Source organism: Balaenoptera borealis (genome assembly GCF_965194805.1).
Source record: "Balaenoptera borealis genome assembly, chromosome: 7".
Taxonomy (NCBI): domain Eukaryota; kingdom Metazoa; phylum Chordata; class Mammalia; order Artiodactyla; family Balaenopteridae; genus Balaenoptera; species Balaenoptera borealis.
Window position 1 is genome coordinate 5,963,057 of NC_138864.1, and position 15,271 is coordinate 5,978,327.

The 15,271-nt window shown below is 36.3% G+C and overlaps 1 protein-coding gene across 1 annotated transcript in view; it reads left to right on the forward strand.

The window, feature by feature from the left end:
• The window catches only part of SPMIP7 (sperm microtubule inner protein 7), a 68,559-nt gene that overhangs the window by 2,589 nt on the left and 50,699 nt on the right, over nucleotides 1-15,271 (forward strand). The window contains exon 2 of the mRNA XM_082400532.1: nucleotides 6,156-6,253. Coding sequence (XP_082256658.1) covers nucleotides 6,156-6,253 — 98 coding nt within the window. The remainder of the gene's footprint in view (nucleotides 1-6,155; nucleotides 6,254-15,271) is intronic.

The following is a 15,271-nucleotide window of genomic DNA, read 5'->3' on the forward strand; positions in this document are numbered from 1 at the left end:
GGAACCTGGTAAAGCATTTAATTTAGTAGTAGCTGTTATGAGCTATTAACAGTTTCAAAGAACAATACTTGCAGTTCAGGGATTGATTTCAATATAATTTGCCCTATGCTTTCAGTGATTCTGGAAATAATCATTAATTATAAATAATAAATACTTTCAGTTTTTAGCAAACCTAAATACACATAATTTCTCATACATTCTGATAAAGAATTGTATCTTCTCAGAATTAATTATATCACACACCATTATGCTTTTCAGTGGACTTTCATAAATATCAAAACAAGATCCTGAAAGATTATATCACTGATTTTCTTGTTCTGTTTCAACCTTATCTAGACATTTAACTGTGATCAGTTGTTTTTTGTTCCTAGTTCCATCCTGTCATGGGAGCCACACCCTCATGGCCTCATCTGAACCTAATTACCCAAAAGCCCCACCTCCAAATACCATCATATTGGGGTAGGGGCTACAACATATGAATTTTGGGGTACACAAGCCTTCCCTCAGTAACTACCACCTTAACCATTTTTAAGTGTGTATAAATTGGTATTAAGCACATTATTGTGCAGCCATCAGCACTGTCCGTCTCCATAACTCCTTTCATCTTACCAAACTGAAGTTCTATATCCATCAAATACTAACTACCTTTCCCTCCCTCCTCTCAACCCCTAGCAATCATTTTATTTTCTTTCTCTATGAATTTGACTACTTTAGCTACCTCATAGGAGCAAAATCATACAATATTTGTCTTTTTGTGACTGGCTCGTTTCACTTAGCATAGTTTCCTCATGGACAACAGTGTTCTTGCTGTAGCAAGAATTCCTTCCTTTTTAAGGCTGAATAATTTTACATTTTATGTATATACCGCATTTTGTTTATCCTTTCATCCATCAATGGACACTTCGGTTGCTTTGCCTTTTGACTATTGTGAATAATGCTGCTATGAACGTGGGTGTACAGATATCTCTTCAAGATCCCACTTTCTGTTCTTTGGGGTATATACCGAAAGGTGGAATTGCTCAATGGTCATTCTGTGTTTAATGTTTTGAGGAACCAGCTATTGTTTTCCATAGTGGCTACTCCATTTTACATTGCCACACAATGTACTAATGCACAGTTACAATTCCTTACGTTCAAGGAATAAACCCCACTTGGTCATGGTGTATAATCCTTTCAAATGTGTGTTAAATTCTGCTTTCTAGTATTTGAGGATTTTCGCATCAGTATTCATCAGGCTATTGGTCCATTTCTTCTTGTAGTGTCTTTGTCTGGCTTTGGTATCAGTTGGCCTTATGGAATGAATTTGGAAGTGTTCTCTTCAATTTTTTTGGAAGAGCTTGAAGTGGATTAGTCTTAATTCTTTTTTAAATATTTTGTAGAATTTACCAGTGAAGCCATCTGATCTGGAGCTTTTCTTCGTTGGGAGTTTTGATTACTGATTCAATCTCCTTATTAGTTATAGGTCTGTTCATATTTTCTGTTTCTTCATGATTCAGTCTTGGTAGGTTATGTGTTTTTAGGAATTTGTCCATTTCATGTAGGTTATATAATCATTTGGTATACAACTGTTCATAGTACTTTCTTATAATCCTTTTTATTTCTGTAAAATTGTTGGTTCAAAACCTCAGGAGTTCCCCAGGTGAAATCCAAAACTGGCCCCTGTACTCACAGGGCAAGGAGAAAGAGGCAGACTCTCCAGACAGGTAGGTGGCAGGTTTAATTACCGAGGAAACTTACTTATGCTTGTCTTAGGTGCCTCAAGATGAGTAGATCTCCGCACCCACCCTCCAGAATCTTCAAGTTTATGTAGAGGACTTAACACGGCTCAGTCACATATACTGTCCAGATGGTCTCAACGAAACATTACTCTCTCAAGGCTGTGTTCTTGAAACAGCTCCTACAGTGGGAACAGTGGGCAGAACAAACATTCATTTCAAGGACAGAGGAGGGGGTGAGGAGCCTCTGATTGCCTGAGTTCAGCTTACGGGTCAGTGGGTGGTCACGTCCTCTCAATGACCTCCTCCAGCAAAAGTCAGTTGTAATATCCCTTCTTCTTTCATTTGTGATTTTAGTTATTTGAGCCTTCTTTCTTTTTCTCTGAGTCAATCTAGCAAAATGTTTGTCAATTTTGTTGATCTTTTCAAGAACCAACTCTTGCTTTCATTGATTTTCCCTATTGTTTTTTTATTCTCTATTTTGTGTATTTCTGACCTAATCTTTATTATTTTCTTTTTTCTGCTAGCTTTGGGTTTAGTTTGTTCTTTTTCTAGTTTTTTAAGGTGTAAATTTAGGTGGTTGATTTGAGATATTTCTTGTTTAATACAAGCATTTATACCTATGAGTTTTCCTCTTAGCACTACTTTTGCTGAACCCCATGACTTATGTTTTTGTTTTCATTTGTCTCAAGATAATTTCTAATTTCCCATGTTATTTCTTCTTTAACCCAATGGTTATTTAGGGGTGTGGTGTTTAATTTTCATATATCAGTTTTTAATTTCATTCCATTCTGCTGATATCTAGTTTCATTCCATTGTGTTCAGAAAGTATTAATATATTTTACATGCTTTCAGTCCTTTTAAATTTACCAAGACTTGCTTTGTCACCTACAATATAGTCTAGAGAATGTTCCATGTGCACCTGAGAAAAATGTGTATTCTGCTTGGGTATTCTGTTGGTTTGAGTGTTCTGTAAATGTCTGTTAGGTCATATTGTTGTTTAAGCCCTCTATTTCCTTGCTGATCTGTGTCTGGTTGTTCTATTCATTATTGAAAGTAGGGTACTAAAGTCTTCAACTGTTATTGTAGGGCTATTTCTCTCTTCAATTCTGTCAATATTTGCATCATATATTTTGAAGGTTGGATGTTTGGTTCATATAAATAAAATAGAGAATAGAAAAACAGCAGAAAAAATAACCTAAACCTAAAGTTGGTTCTTTGAAAATATCAACATAATTAACCTACCTTTTGCTATATTGAGAAAGAAAACTCAGGGAAGACCACTCACAAAGGGTATTTTAGATGTTTAAAAAAAAAAAAAAAACCTGTCTGTAACCATTAGAGGAGAGATAACACATGAATAAAAAAAATACATAGAATAGTCCTTGAATCTTTCTTCTAAGGTTTTGGCTTCCTTAAAAGCACCTTGTTCTGGAAATGTTTTATAATTAAAATAATAAGGCCTATGGGAAAATAGCGTTCATGGTAGACTCCTCCAAACTCATGCAGTTTCATGGGTTACACACAAAACCCATTCACTGTAAAAATACGATCACAGTTTTAAACATGTTAAATCTCTAATAAATGAGGGAACACTTGTGTCAAGGAAATAATACAGTGCTTTCCTTGACAAAAGACTTGATGTTTGTTTGGTGGCATGAAAGCAATGAAGTGAGACTGTGGGTTATGAAGGAGAGGTGGGTAATAGCTATTCCCAAAAGTGGCTTTTGGCAGCTCACCCCTTCCTGTGTGTGCCTGCCACTTCTCCTACCATAACATGAGGTCTGTTTCCTTCTCACGTTGACTCTGGGCTTGGACATATGAGTGGCTTTAGCCAATAAGATATTAGCAAGCATGATGCAAGTGGAGGCCTGGGAAGTACTTGCACATTGAGATTGGTCCTTTTTGGATTTTTCCCCTGGAGTTTCAGTCACTATTTTGTGAGAGACCCAACCTAGATCCAGAGGGGAAGAAAAATAAGGCATTGGTCATCAGGCCCAGCTGAGCTCCCAGCTAACAGTCAATACCAACTTGCCAGCCATGTGAGTGAGGTCATTTTGGACATTTTCAGCTATCGGAGCTATGCCTTATGACAGAACAATTCAGAGTCCCAGTAGATGATGAATGGTTGTTTTAAGCTACTAGGTTTGAGGTTATTTTGCAGCAGTAGATACTGAAACAAGGTAGAAGAAAGGATGTCATCATACTTAGATGTAAACGTAGTGCCCCTGAGGTATATAGTTGTAATTCATTGCCCTGTTTACTTCTACTCTGGCTTAAAGTCAAAATTTTAGTTTTCTTGTTTTTCTACTTTCCTTTTTTTTTTTTTTTTCTAAGTAGCTGCTAGAATGGCTTCAAATCAGAGGATACCAAAAAGTGCCATATTGCTGCTGATGGCATGAGAATCTACTGGAGGGTTTTCTTTGGCCAGCTGAGTCACAGATAGAATTATCCTTCTCAAAACTGAAATGATCGTGGAATTCAACACTGCCTCTCTCACTCTGCCTTGGCCTCTTGCCTCTGCTTCTGTATTAGTTTTCTCCTGCTGCTATAACAAACTGCCGCAAACTTAGCACCTTTAAACAAAGGCCATTTATTACTGACAAGTTTGTGGGTCAAAAACCTGAGCAGGCTTAACTGTGTTCTCTATTTGAGATCCAACTGCCAAAGTCAAGGTGTGCTCTTTGTTCATATCTGGAGGGTCTGGGGAGAAATCTACTTTGGGGCTCATTCCAACTGTGCAGAATATAGTCCCTGACATCTGAGGCGCCCATTTCCTTGCTCTTTGACAGCAGGGGATGCACTCTGCTCCTGGAGTCTTCTCACATGGCCTGCTCCGTCTTCACAGTCAGCAGTGCTGTGTCAAGGCCTTCTCACTTACTACTCTCTCTCACTTACCTTCAGAATCCACAGAGGGTCCCCCATTCTCCAGCCCTTCATTGCCACTTCTGAATTTGCAGGTTCTGTCCTGATTGGTCAAATATTGACTGAATCAACATCATCATTATGAAGATGATATTACTACATTACTACTATAGGTACTAATAATGTTACAACTGCTAACTGATAATTAATAAATGTTATAAACTGCATGCCAGAAATTTGCCAATTCCTTTAAATACATTAATGGTAGTTTTTACAACTCTGACAGCAATCATTAAAGGTAAGAAAAATAAGACTCAGGGGGGTCAAATAATTCACGAGGTCACAGTGGCACCTTAGCCAGGAAGCATATACATTATTAAGCCCCAAGTATTGCTGTAGTCTGTTATGGAGCTTCACCAGATTGCTATCCATGGTGACCAGGGTGCTCCTGTGTTATCCCAATCCCTCTCACAATTCATCTCACCTATGCTTAAATATCTCTGTACTGTCCAGTTAGCTCCCAATTTTGACATTTTAAAGTTCATCTTTTGCTGAGTTAGATTAATTTATGGGGCGAAGCTAAAAAGTAGAGAAACAAGTTAGAAGACCCCATGGGGTAAGAAAAGGATCTGTATGGTACAACCATTATCTTCACCTACACTAGTCCCCTGTCCAAACCAGAATAATTTGCCAAAGTTATCAATCTCTCTGATTAAGACCTACCAAGGTAGATAGGTCCCAGGCTTTCATGTCCTGACATTGGCCTACCTCTTTTGTTCATCTTCCACCATTCCCTGGCTGCCATTTCAAGATGTAACTATACCCAACCCTCAGTAAGAGTTGTGATGTTGCTCTCACAGGGCAAGCCTACCATTGTACATACTGTTCCCCCGTCTGGAATGACTCTTCTTCCTCCACTTCCCCTTTATTATCCAAGTCATACTCAATTGTCAAGATGAGGTCAGGTCTTATCTTCAGGAAGATGTTCCTAATTCCCTACAATCTGGCTGGATTAGATGTCCCTCCTCTGCACTCCCACAACACTCAGAGCTCAACAGTTATCACAGTCACCACATTATATTGAAATTATCTACTTACATGTCTGTCTTTTCCATTTGTTCATGAGCACCTCAAAACCGGGAAACCTGTTTTCCATCTTTATATATTCATCTGCTTCCATTTGTGGTGAGGTAAATATCTGTTGAAGGCAGCTTTTATATTTGCTCGTCTCTTATCATTAGGTTGAATTATCTACATAGTAAACTCCTTTGTGTCACCACCATCCCCAACCTGTCTGCGTGCACATGCACATATTAATAGTGCCCAAGAGATCTCTTCCAGTAATAAATAATAAATAACAAATAATTGTACACTAATTAATCTAACACATAAATTCCAGAGCGCTTCTGTTCTCACTGCTGAGAAAAATTGTTAGATAATCCATGGAAAAATCAATACCACACAGTTTAGCTTTCTAGTAGGAAGTATTTCTGGTGGAAGAAGAAATTCCTATTGCATAGTGTACGTTTGTATTTCGTACATATGAACCCAAAGCACATACATTTTTGTTCTCAGGTTGGACAAGCCCACTGAAAGTTACTGCCTTACAACCTCATCATGAAGAATACTCAGTAAATCACCTATATACATTTGATGAGGAAGCAACATGTACCGTAAGATTTTCTTACTGCATAGCGTTATGTAGTATTTGTAATCAATTTATTTCCTTGTCTGTGTATTTGATATTTTATGCCCTGTAAAAATTAACTACGCATACTGAGTGAAGTAAGTCAGATAGAGAAAGAGAAATATCATATGATATTGCTTATATGCAGAATCTAAAAAAAAAAAAAAAAGATACAAATGAACTTATTTACAAAACAGAAACAGACTCACAGACTTAGAGAACAAACTTATGGTTACCAGAGGGGAAGGGTGGGGGGTGGGAAGAATAGTTAGGAAGTTTGGGATTGACGTGTACACACTGCTATATTTAAAATAGGTAACCAATAAGGACCTACTGTATAGCACAGGGAACTCTGCTCAATATTATGTTACAACCTAAATGGGAAAAGAATTTGATAAAGAATAGATACATGTATATGTATAACTGAATCACTTTGCTGTACATCTGAAGCTAACACAACATTGCTAATCAACGATACTCCAAATATAAAATAAAAAGTTTAAAAAAAAATAGCTACCATTTATAAAGTACTCCTTATGTGCCAGGCACTGTGTAGAAGTTCACAGTCATTGTATATTATGCATGTCTGTGCATCCCTACAACAGAACAGTACTATGGAAGAGGAATGAGTAATAGATGATGGTAGTGCCCAACACAGGCCCCTCTACTGGCAAGTGCACCCTCCCCAGTGGCAGTGGGCAATAGCCACTAAATGTCTGCCAGCTGCCAGCTGGACACTGCACCCTCCCACACTGACCACTCAGGCTTTGGCCAATGACTGACTTCCTTGAAGAAACAGAATAAAGCTAGACTTCAGCTGAAACCACATTCCCACTAGTGTCTTTTCCTTGTCGTATCCTACACTTCACCTAGAGCACTCCCACCATGTATTAATTGAACAAAAATTGTGCTTGAGTCCCTGCTTCTGGACAAGACAGTGTTGTTATCCCCATATTATTTGAGAAATCTGAAGTCCTATGATGTTAAGCAACTGACTTTTGACCACAAACTTTAAACCTAGATATATGTCTGAACCTAGATATATATCTGAACCTAGATATATGTCTAAACCTAGATATATGTCTGAATATGTCTAATCTATCTGGATTAATAGATTCTAAACCCGTGATATATAAATTACTTGAAGACTCCCCAAGGAATACATAGATATGACAAGGGATTAAAAAAAAAAAAAATAGCTTTACTGAGATATGTTTTACACACCATAAAGTTTGCCCATTTGAAGTGTTCAATTCAGTGGGGGTTTTTCTTCTTTTTTTTAGGATATTCACTGAATTATACAACCATTGCCACAATCTAATTTTAGAACTCTTTCATCACTCCAAAAAGAAACCCATGCCTATTAGCAGTAAAGATACGGATGCTTTCAAGGAGTCAATTTCCATTTCTGTTACTCTTGTATGTACTCCTTCCTAAAGTTGATCTGCCTAATAAATTATCTGTAGTTAGAGATTCAGATTGATTTCTTCTTTTCCCTCTTTCCCCACCTCTCCCTTTGCCTTTTCTAATTTTACCACAAAGAGGAATGGAGCATACCTCCCACAAATCATGTACTAGTGTATATGGCCATGGAATAAAAAGGTGAAGTTTGTGCTTGTCCTGCAAAAGCTTATAGAGCATACTTATTTAAATTTAAAATAAGCTTAGACTTTTATGACAAAATCTTGATATTTTACTACCAGTAGTGGGAGCTAAGTAACATGAGACAGTACTTCCAATGGAAAAACAACTGGATTAACATTTTTTTTAATATCAAAAAGCTAATAAGGTGTAGAGAAATTACTGGGCCAATGAGAGGGTAGAAACTCTAAAATTTAAGCCATCACTTAGAGTCACTTCGGCCTTACAGGAATTTGCTGTTCTGGAAAGGGAAACTAAACTTTAACTGAACATTTCCTAGCTTCGTGGGTATAAAACATCAAAAATTAGAATTGATCTTTGAAAACCACCCACTACACCTGAAGGCTTTCACCTTAGAAGTAAGGGTAGATCAATAGTAAAAAGCCTTGAACAGACTACAGCTGCTTCACAATAAAAGAGAAAACCAAGTCTTGAACTGGTATTAAGGTGATCCTAGATTGCTATCATTCCCAGAATCCAGACACATGCAAATAAAACTTCTTTGGAGGATGATAGTATATTAATTACTAAACCTCAAATTATTTCTGTCAATAACTTTTAAAATATAATGTTTAACACACAATCAACAGTAACCAAACACATAAAGAGAAAGGACACTGTGAATGAGAATCAGCAGAAATGAGAGAAAACAAAGAGAGACAAAAATTGATTCTAGACGTTGGAAATATGCATTAAATATTCAAAAAGAAAAAAAAGATAAGCTCGAAATTTTTGTAAATAAGTTAGAAATTATAAAATGCAAAATTAGAAAAGTGAGAAAAATGTAGTACCAGAACTGAAAAATACAGTAAGCAAAGAATAAGGTAGATGGGTGCTGTAGCAGATTAGACACAGTTAAAGAGAGGATTGGAGAACAGTAGATAAAAGAGAGGAAAATACTCTTGATGATGCACAAATTTACAAAAAGATGGAAAATACCAAAGGGAGAGTAAAAATCATAGAGGATACAGTGAAAAAGAAAAACATATGTTTATTTGGAATCCTAGATGTGTAAGAGAATAGGATAGAAGCAACATGTGAAGACACAATTATCATATCCACTGCTGTTTATTTATGGAGTTCCCTGTGGCATCCCCTCACATATTCTGCTGTACATTAAGGATTAATTATAGTAAACCAATCATGACAGCAGCAGCAGCAGCTATTGTTGTCAGCCCCAGCACCAACAAAAATGGCAGCAAGAGTCTCAAAAGACAGACAAAGCACAGAAGACACAAAAATGGAAAGAAGGAAATTTTTGAAAGTTATTTCTTCACATTGTTTATGGTAATTGCATTGTTTAGAATCTGGGCATCAGTTGTTATCTTTTGTTAGGTCTTGTTGAACATGAAGAAATTCTAGGATATTGAAACATGATATTGTTGGTGATGGAGGATCTTAATGTGAATGATGCTAAAGTATCAGGACATAAAGAGAGATCTCCTTCAATGTTATTAGTCTTGTCAGAAGAATCTAGGAAATATCTAGATTTATTAGTAGAGGTTCCCATTGAATCAAATTCCAAGAGCACTAGAGATGAAGTCAAAGATCAAATTTAATCACTTCTTTATGAAATAGTACACACAAAACATTCAGAGAACAGAGATAGAAGACGCACCAGCAGAAGAATAGCTACTAGAAAATGAATACTTATTAGGAAATGATGTAGATGATAAATTTGAGGACCTGGAAACTGAAACATTTCATAAAGAAATTGAAGCTACATAACATAGAAGTGGCAGCCTATAAGACCAATCAGGAAGTGGAAGAGATTGTGTATTTGAGAAAAATCCAGATTCCAATGAAAGACTGTGCCATGAAACCAATGACATGATAAACCAAGATGATGATGAACAATAATATGAACCACCAGAAAATGGGGAGACATAAATTCAGACCCTGCTAGGAAAGATTTAGTTACCTTCTTGATGAAGAACAATAGGAAATGACAGATTTCAGAATCTTTGCCCCTAAAACTAGAGGAGGACCAATCTTATCCACACATCACTCACCAACTTTATCAATACATTACCCACAGAAAACAGGTAATTGTGACAGATCTTGTAAATTGCTGAAAAGCTCACAATCTAAAATATTTTAAATGAATTGTAGTCAATTGTAATTTAGAATACTTTTTAGAAATAAAAAATTGATGTGATTTTGCATTTCTACATGCCTCCTTTTTGACAGTAGATCCATTGGTTTTATTTGCTTGTTTGCTCCATCTCTCACACAGCTCTTATTCTTACCCATGTTTATGTGTAATCTTCAGAAAAGATGTAGAAATTATATTGATGTAGCAGCAATTGATTTGTCAAAGATTTCATATTTGTTAGTAGTACATAACACTAACAATGTTAGGTTTATTTGGGTGACCTCTATGCTAAACATGGATTTTTATCTGCAAAGGCACTGAAATATTTGCTAATGACTCAGGCTGATAGGAATCATCATAAACTGTGTGCCAATTAACAGGACAACAGGATACTGGGGAATATAGTACATATAGATATACTGGAACTAGATATAGTAGAATAAAACAGCACAATTAACAACTCAACCTAATAGACATACATAAATAAATCTTTATGCAAGGACCATTTACAAAAATTACCACATACTATGCCATAAAACAAGTCTAAAAATATTTCAAATATTTTAAGTCATACAAAGTATATTCTTTGCCCACAAGACTATTATGACAGGTCAAAACACCCTAGAAAATCATGCATTTGGAAATATAAAAATGTATTTATGAATGAGTGATGGGCCAAAGAAGAAATCATAAAGGAAACTAGAAAATATCTTGAACTGAATAATAAAATGTTGTACAACACAAGGAATATAGCCAATATCTTACAATAACTATAAATGGAGTATAACCTTTAAAAATTGTGAATCACTGTATTGTACACCTGTAGATTATATAATGTTGTACATCAACTGTACTTCAATTTAAAAAATAAAATCGATCATGGGAGGAGTGCGCCTCCAGGGAAGGAAAGGCCAGAAGTGATTCCGCCATGGTTGGGACCAGCCTGGAGCCAGTGAGGGCCCCTGACTGAAGACCCAGCAGGCCAGCTTTGAAGAAAACCTGGAGAGAGGGCAAGTTACAAATCATCCCCAGACTACAGGAGATACAGACGTGGCAGAAGGGACTTGGATCAGGTCAAAAGCCAGTTTCCCTGTGGTACCAAAGTGGATCCTGATGAATTTACCCTTGCAAGTGAAAAAGATGACGTTACATACAAAACTGGAAGTGCACGAGTAAGAAGAGATTGAATAATAACTCATACATGCCTTTTTGGGCATTTAAGTCCTGAGAAAACCCTCTGTGACCCAGAGGCTCACAAAGCGAGAGGAGTTGTCATTCCTCACGGTCTTGGCGTTGCCAAAGGCCTCCAGCAGGGGATTGGCATTGATGATTTGATCTTCCAGAGTCCCCTGCAAAGACAAGAGCAGTCCTCACATCTGGGCTTCCTGAGCTCCCTGACAGTCTTGATTCTGACACACCAATCAGACCCACCTGCATTTTGCCAGTTTCATCCTTCTTCTCTCCAGTAGCTGCAACTGTTGCAAAGTACTGGATGACACGCTTCTCTGTGTTCACAGTCTTTCCTGCCCCAGATTCTCCACTGTCAAACAGAAACCAGAGAATAGATCAGAACTACAGCTTACATTGTCAATATCTAAGACAATCACCACAAACCAGAGAAGAAGAAAAAATCACTTATGTGGTCAGGATGGACTGGTTGTCATGATCTGTGAAAAAGAAATCAAGACCATCAGTTTTTAAAAATAGTACACATCCAACATGGAGATTATCGACTCTGTTCAGATTAAACATAGTTTATTCTTTTTAACATTTGGAAGATGTTGCCTGTGATCTTGGTTTTGTGTGTAGCTCCCAGATAGTACTTGCCTCGTGCAGTAAAATTTGTGAAAATGAGAGGCAAAGAATCAACCGTTTCTTCTTAAAATATTGTTAATTTTTAAACTTATGGGAAATTTCAAACATATACAAAGGTAGAGGCAATAATGTAAAGAGCTCCTATGTACCCTTTAACAGTCATTATTTGGCCAATTTTATATAATCTATACTCCCATCCTAAACTCACTCAGTTATTTTAAAGAAAATTCCAGGCATCATATAATTTCATCTGTAACTACTTCAGTAAGAATCATACAATTCTGAAGTTTCATTTAACAGATGAAGAAACAAACCCAGAGAGAAATAAGTGATTTTCTAATAGTTACATAGCTTGTCAAGATATTTAGGTCAATAGTTTATATATTTTTCTGCTACCTGGCCTCCTCCAGGTTCTTCATATTAATTTGACTACTGGTAATTCTAAAAAAGAGAGGGATCTGGAATTGTAAATGTTGGTGTTCATTTACTTTTAGTTTCCTTGTATACACACTTCTAAGAGATATAAACAAAAATTATCACTAAAAATAATAAAATAATAAAATAAAATAGAATTATTGTAGCAACATATGTGGGAATGCAACTATAACAGTGCCTGGAGGAAAATATAACATCTTAAATGAATATGTTATAACAGAAGAAAACCTGAAAATTTAAGAACTAAGCAAGCATCCATCTCAAAATGAGAAAAAAAAAATAGTCAGTTTTTTTTAAGTTGAATGGAGGATATAATAAAGATAAAATGAGAAATAAGAAAAGAGAAAACAAACATATATTTTAAAAGAACACCAATGCCACAAGTCGGTTCATTGAAAAACAATTGATAAATATCTGCCAATGTCAATCAAGAAGAACAAAAAAATATAACTTTGGGGAAGCCAAATATAATGGTGACCTCATAAAACTGTGCATCCCCACATAGCCTCAAAAACAGTGCAGAACAAGACAAATGACAGTATACAAAAACCTTACCATCACCATAACTAGAAGACAGAGAAATTCTAAATTTCAAATTACTGCAAGTTCAAAAGAAAAGAAAACAGAAAATCCTAACAAGTCATGTCTCAACATCTCAAGAGAAACCCTTTTTGGGTAAATGAGGACAGCTTTGGAAAAATTACATGGTAGACAGAAGCCAGCTTAAAACTGGTCAAAACCACAGATAAATAGACAAAGTCTAAGACTAAAAATATAGATCATGTCTAAGTCTAAAGTCTAAGTCTACAAAGAAGGAGTTAAAAGAACATGTGATCTGAGATGGCAGTTTCTGAAAGGAATCGATCGTGTAGGAGAAGAAGGTTAAAAGAAAAAAAAGAAGGAAAAGAGGAAAATTTAAGATCCTGAAAGGCAAAAAGAATTATTTAATTGGAGATTATACAACCCCTCTGGTAACAGTCAATTAAGATAAGGAAAAAACTTTATTAAAGAAACTGTACTTTGCTACACTGACAGAAGAGGGTACCATTGAACTACAAATATTAAACCACACAAAATTCACAGAATGAATTAAAGAAAACTGTAATAAAACAGAAAACAAGAATCAAAATACTTTAGTGAAGAAAATTCCTCCCTAAATCAACTATAAAAAAAAAAAATTGTAATATAACACTCTGAAGTTTATTATATATTTTCAAGCAAGCATTTGAGAATATGAAAATTGCCTGCATAAAGAAATTCAAAGATTTACAAATAAAATTTTAGGTGAAATAAATGAAAGAAAATTCATTTAGAAATTAAAACCTAATTTCTAATTACATGATGCCCAAGGAAACTAAAATTAAATGAGATTTAATTAAAATAAAAATTTAATGGGGGACATTGAAGAAAGGCAAGAAAACATCCAAGAGAAGAAGAATGAAGAATTAGTTTAAAATATCTGAGTGAAAATGGTTGAAAAAGAATATAAGCAAAGAAGAAAGAATATATGTATAATTGGAGTCCCTGAAGAAAAACTAAATGATAGAACGGAAATAATATGTTAAACCAGGGTTTCTCAACTTTGCGCAATGACATTTTGGGCTGGATAATTCTTTGTTGTGGGGGAGATTTTGTGCAGTGTAGGATGATTAGCAGCATTCCTGGCTTCTCCCCACTAAACGCCAGTAGCACCTTTCTTGATGAATGAAAATCCCTTCTCAAAAAGCTAGAAAATGGACAGCAAAGGAAACCAACAATAGTACAAAGCGAGAAAAAAGATAACAGAAGAAATTAATGAAGTACAGGAGATGGAGTAACATGCACTCAACTATCCTACCTTAATAATGTAGAAAACTGAACAAATTATGAGAAATAATGGCTTCCAGACACTAGACCAGAGGCAGTGAAGTACTGAGCTCTCTGAGGAAGGAATAAGAACAGTGTGAACTCCACAATCGTACTGGCTTACTACCCGGAGACAGTTTCTAAACCACAGTCCAGGGAAGGGAAATCCATACAAAACTTCACACTCTCATGCAGTTGAGGAGACAGAGATTGGTGTTCTGGGGGTGAGGGGCAAGTCAAGCAGAATTTGCAAAGTAGGATACCAGGGAGGAGGGAGCTACAGAGAGGGGGCTCTGGAGATCTGGGAGAGAGAATGAGCAGATCTTTGAGCACTGATCTGTGCCTCCTTAAGGGGAAACTACCAAAGCTGAGGAAACACCTATTGTAAAGAACTGGCATGATCATTTTCTGAAGCTCAAACAGGCAGGGTATGTCCATGTCCCCACAAAGTAGAAGGAAGAAACTTTTTAGTTCATGGGATGTCAGGTGGATGCTTCAGAAGGATGTCACCTCTGTAGTCAGGCTTCGTTAGCCCTACTCTAAAGCTTCCTCTGGACTTTAATGAACAAAGCTTAAAAGCAACCCTCAAAAGCACCCAACTGATTTCAAGTACTGAACTTTGTGCTGGAACTGAATCTAACACTATTTAAGTATTAAAATAAGTTCTAGCAACCAATAAACTAACATCCTAAATAAGCAAAACTCAATTAAAAATTAATTTTTATGCAAAGGAGAAGAAAAATATTACCCACAGTCAGGAGAAAAAGTAAGTCAGTAATGCCAGACACAGAAGTGACAGACATGAAGAAATAAGCAGACAGGGATATGGTCAAGCAACTATTACAAATGTGTTCCCTACATTCAGGATGTAGAGGAGACCACAACCATGATGATGTGGAAAATGGGCATACAAACAAGACTCAAAAGGACTTCTAGAGAAAAACACCATGTCTAAAATGAAAGTTAAATGGGTAGCTTCAAGAGCAGATTAGACACTGCAGAATAAAAGGTCAGTGAAATTAAAGACATAGCAGTAGAAACTCGAACATGAAATACAGAGAGAAAATTAACAAATAAAGCATCAGTCAGCTGTGGGGCAGTGTCGAGCAGTCTAACATACATGTACTTGGAATTCCAGGGAAACAAGGAAGGTGGGAGAAAAATATTTGGGGA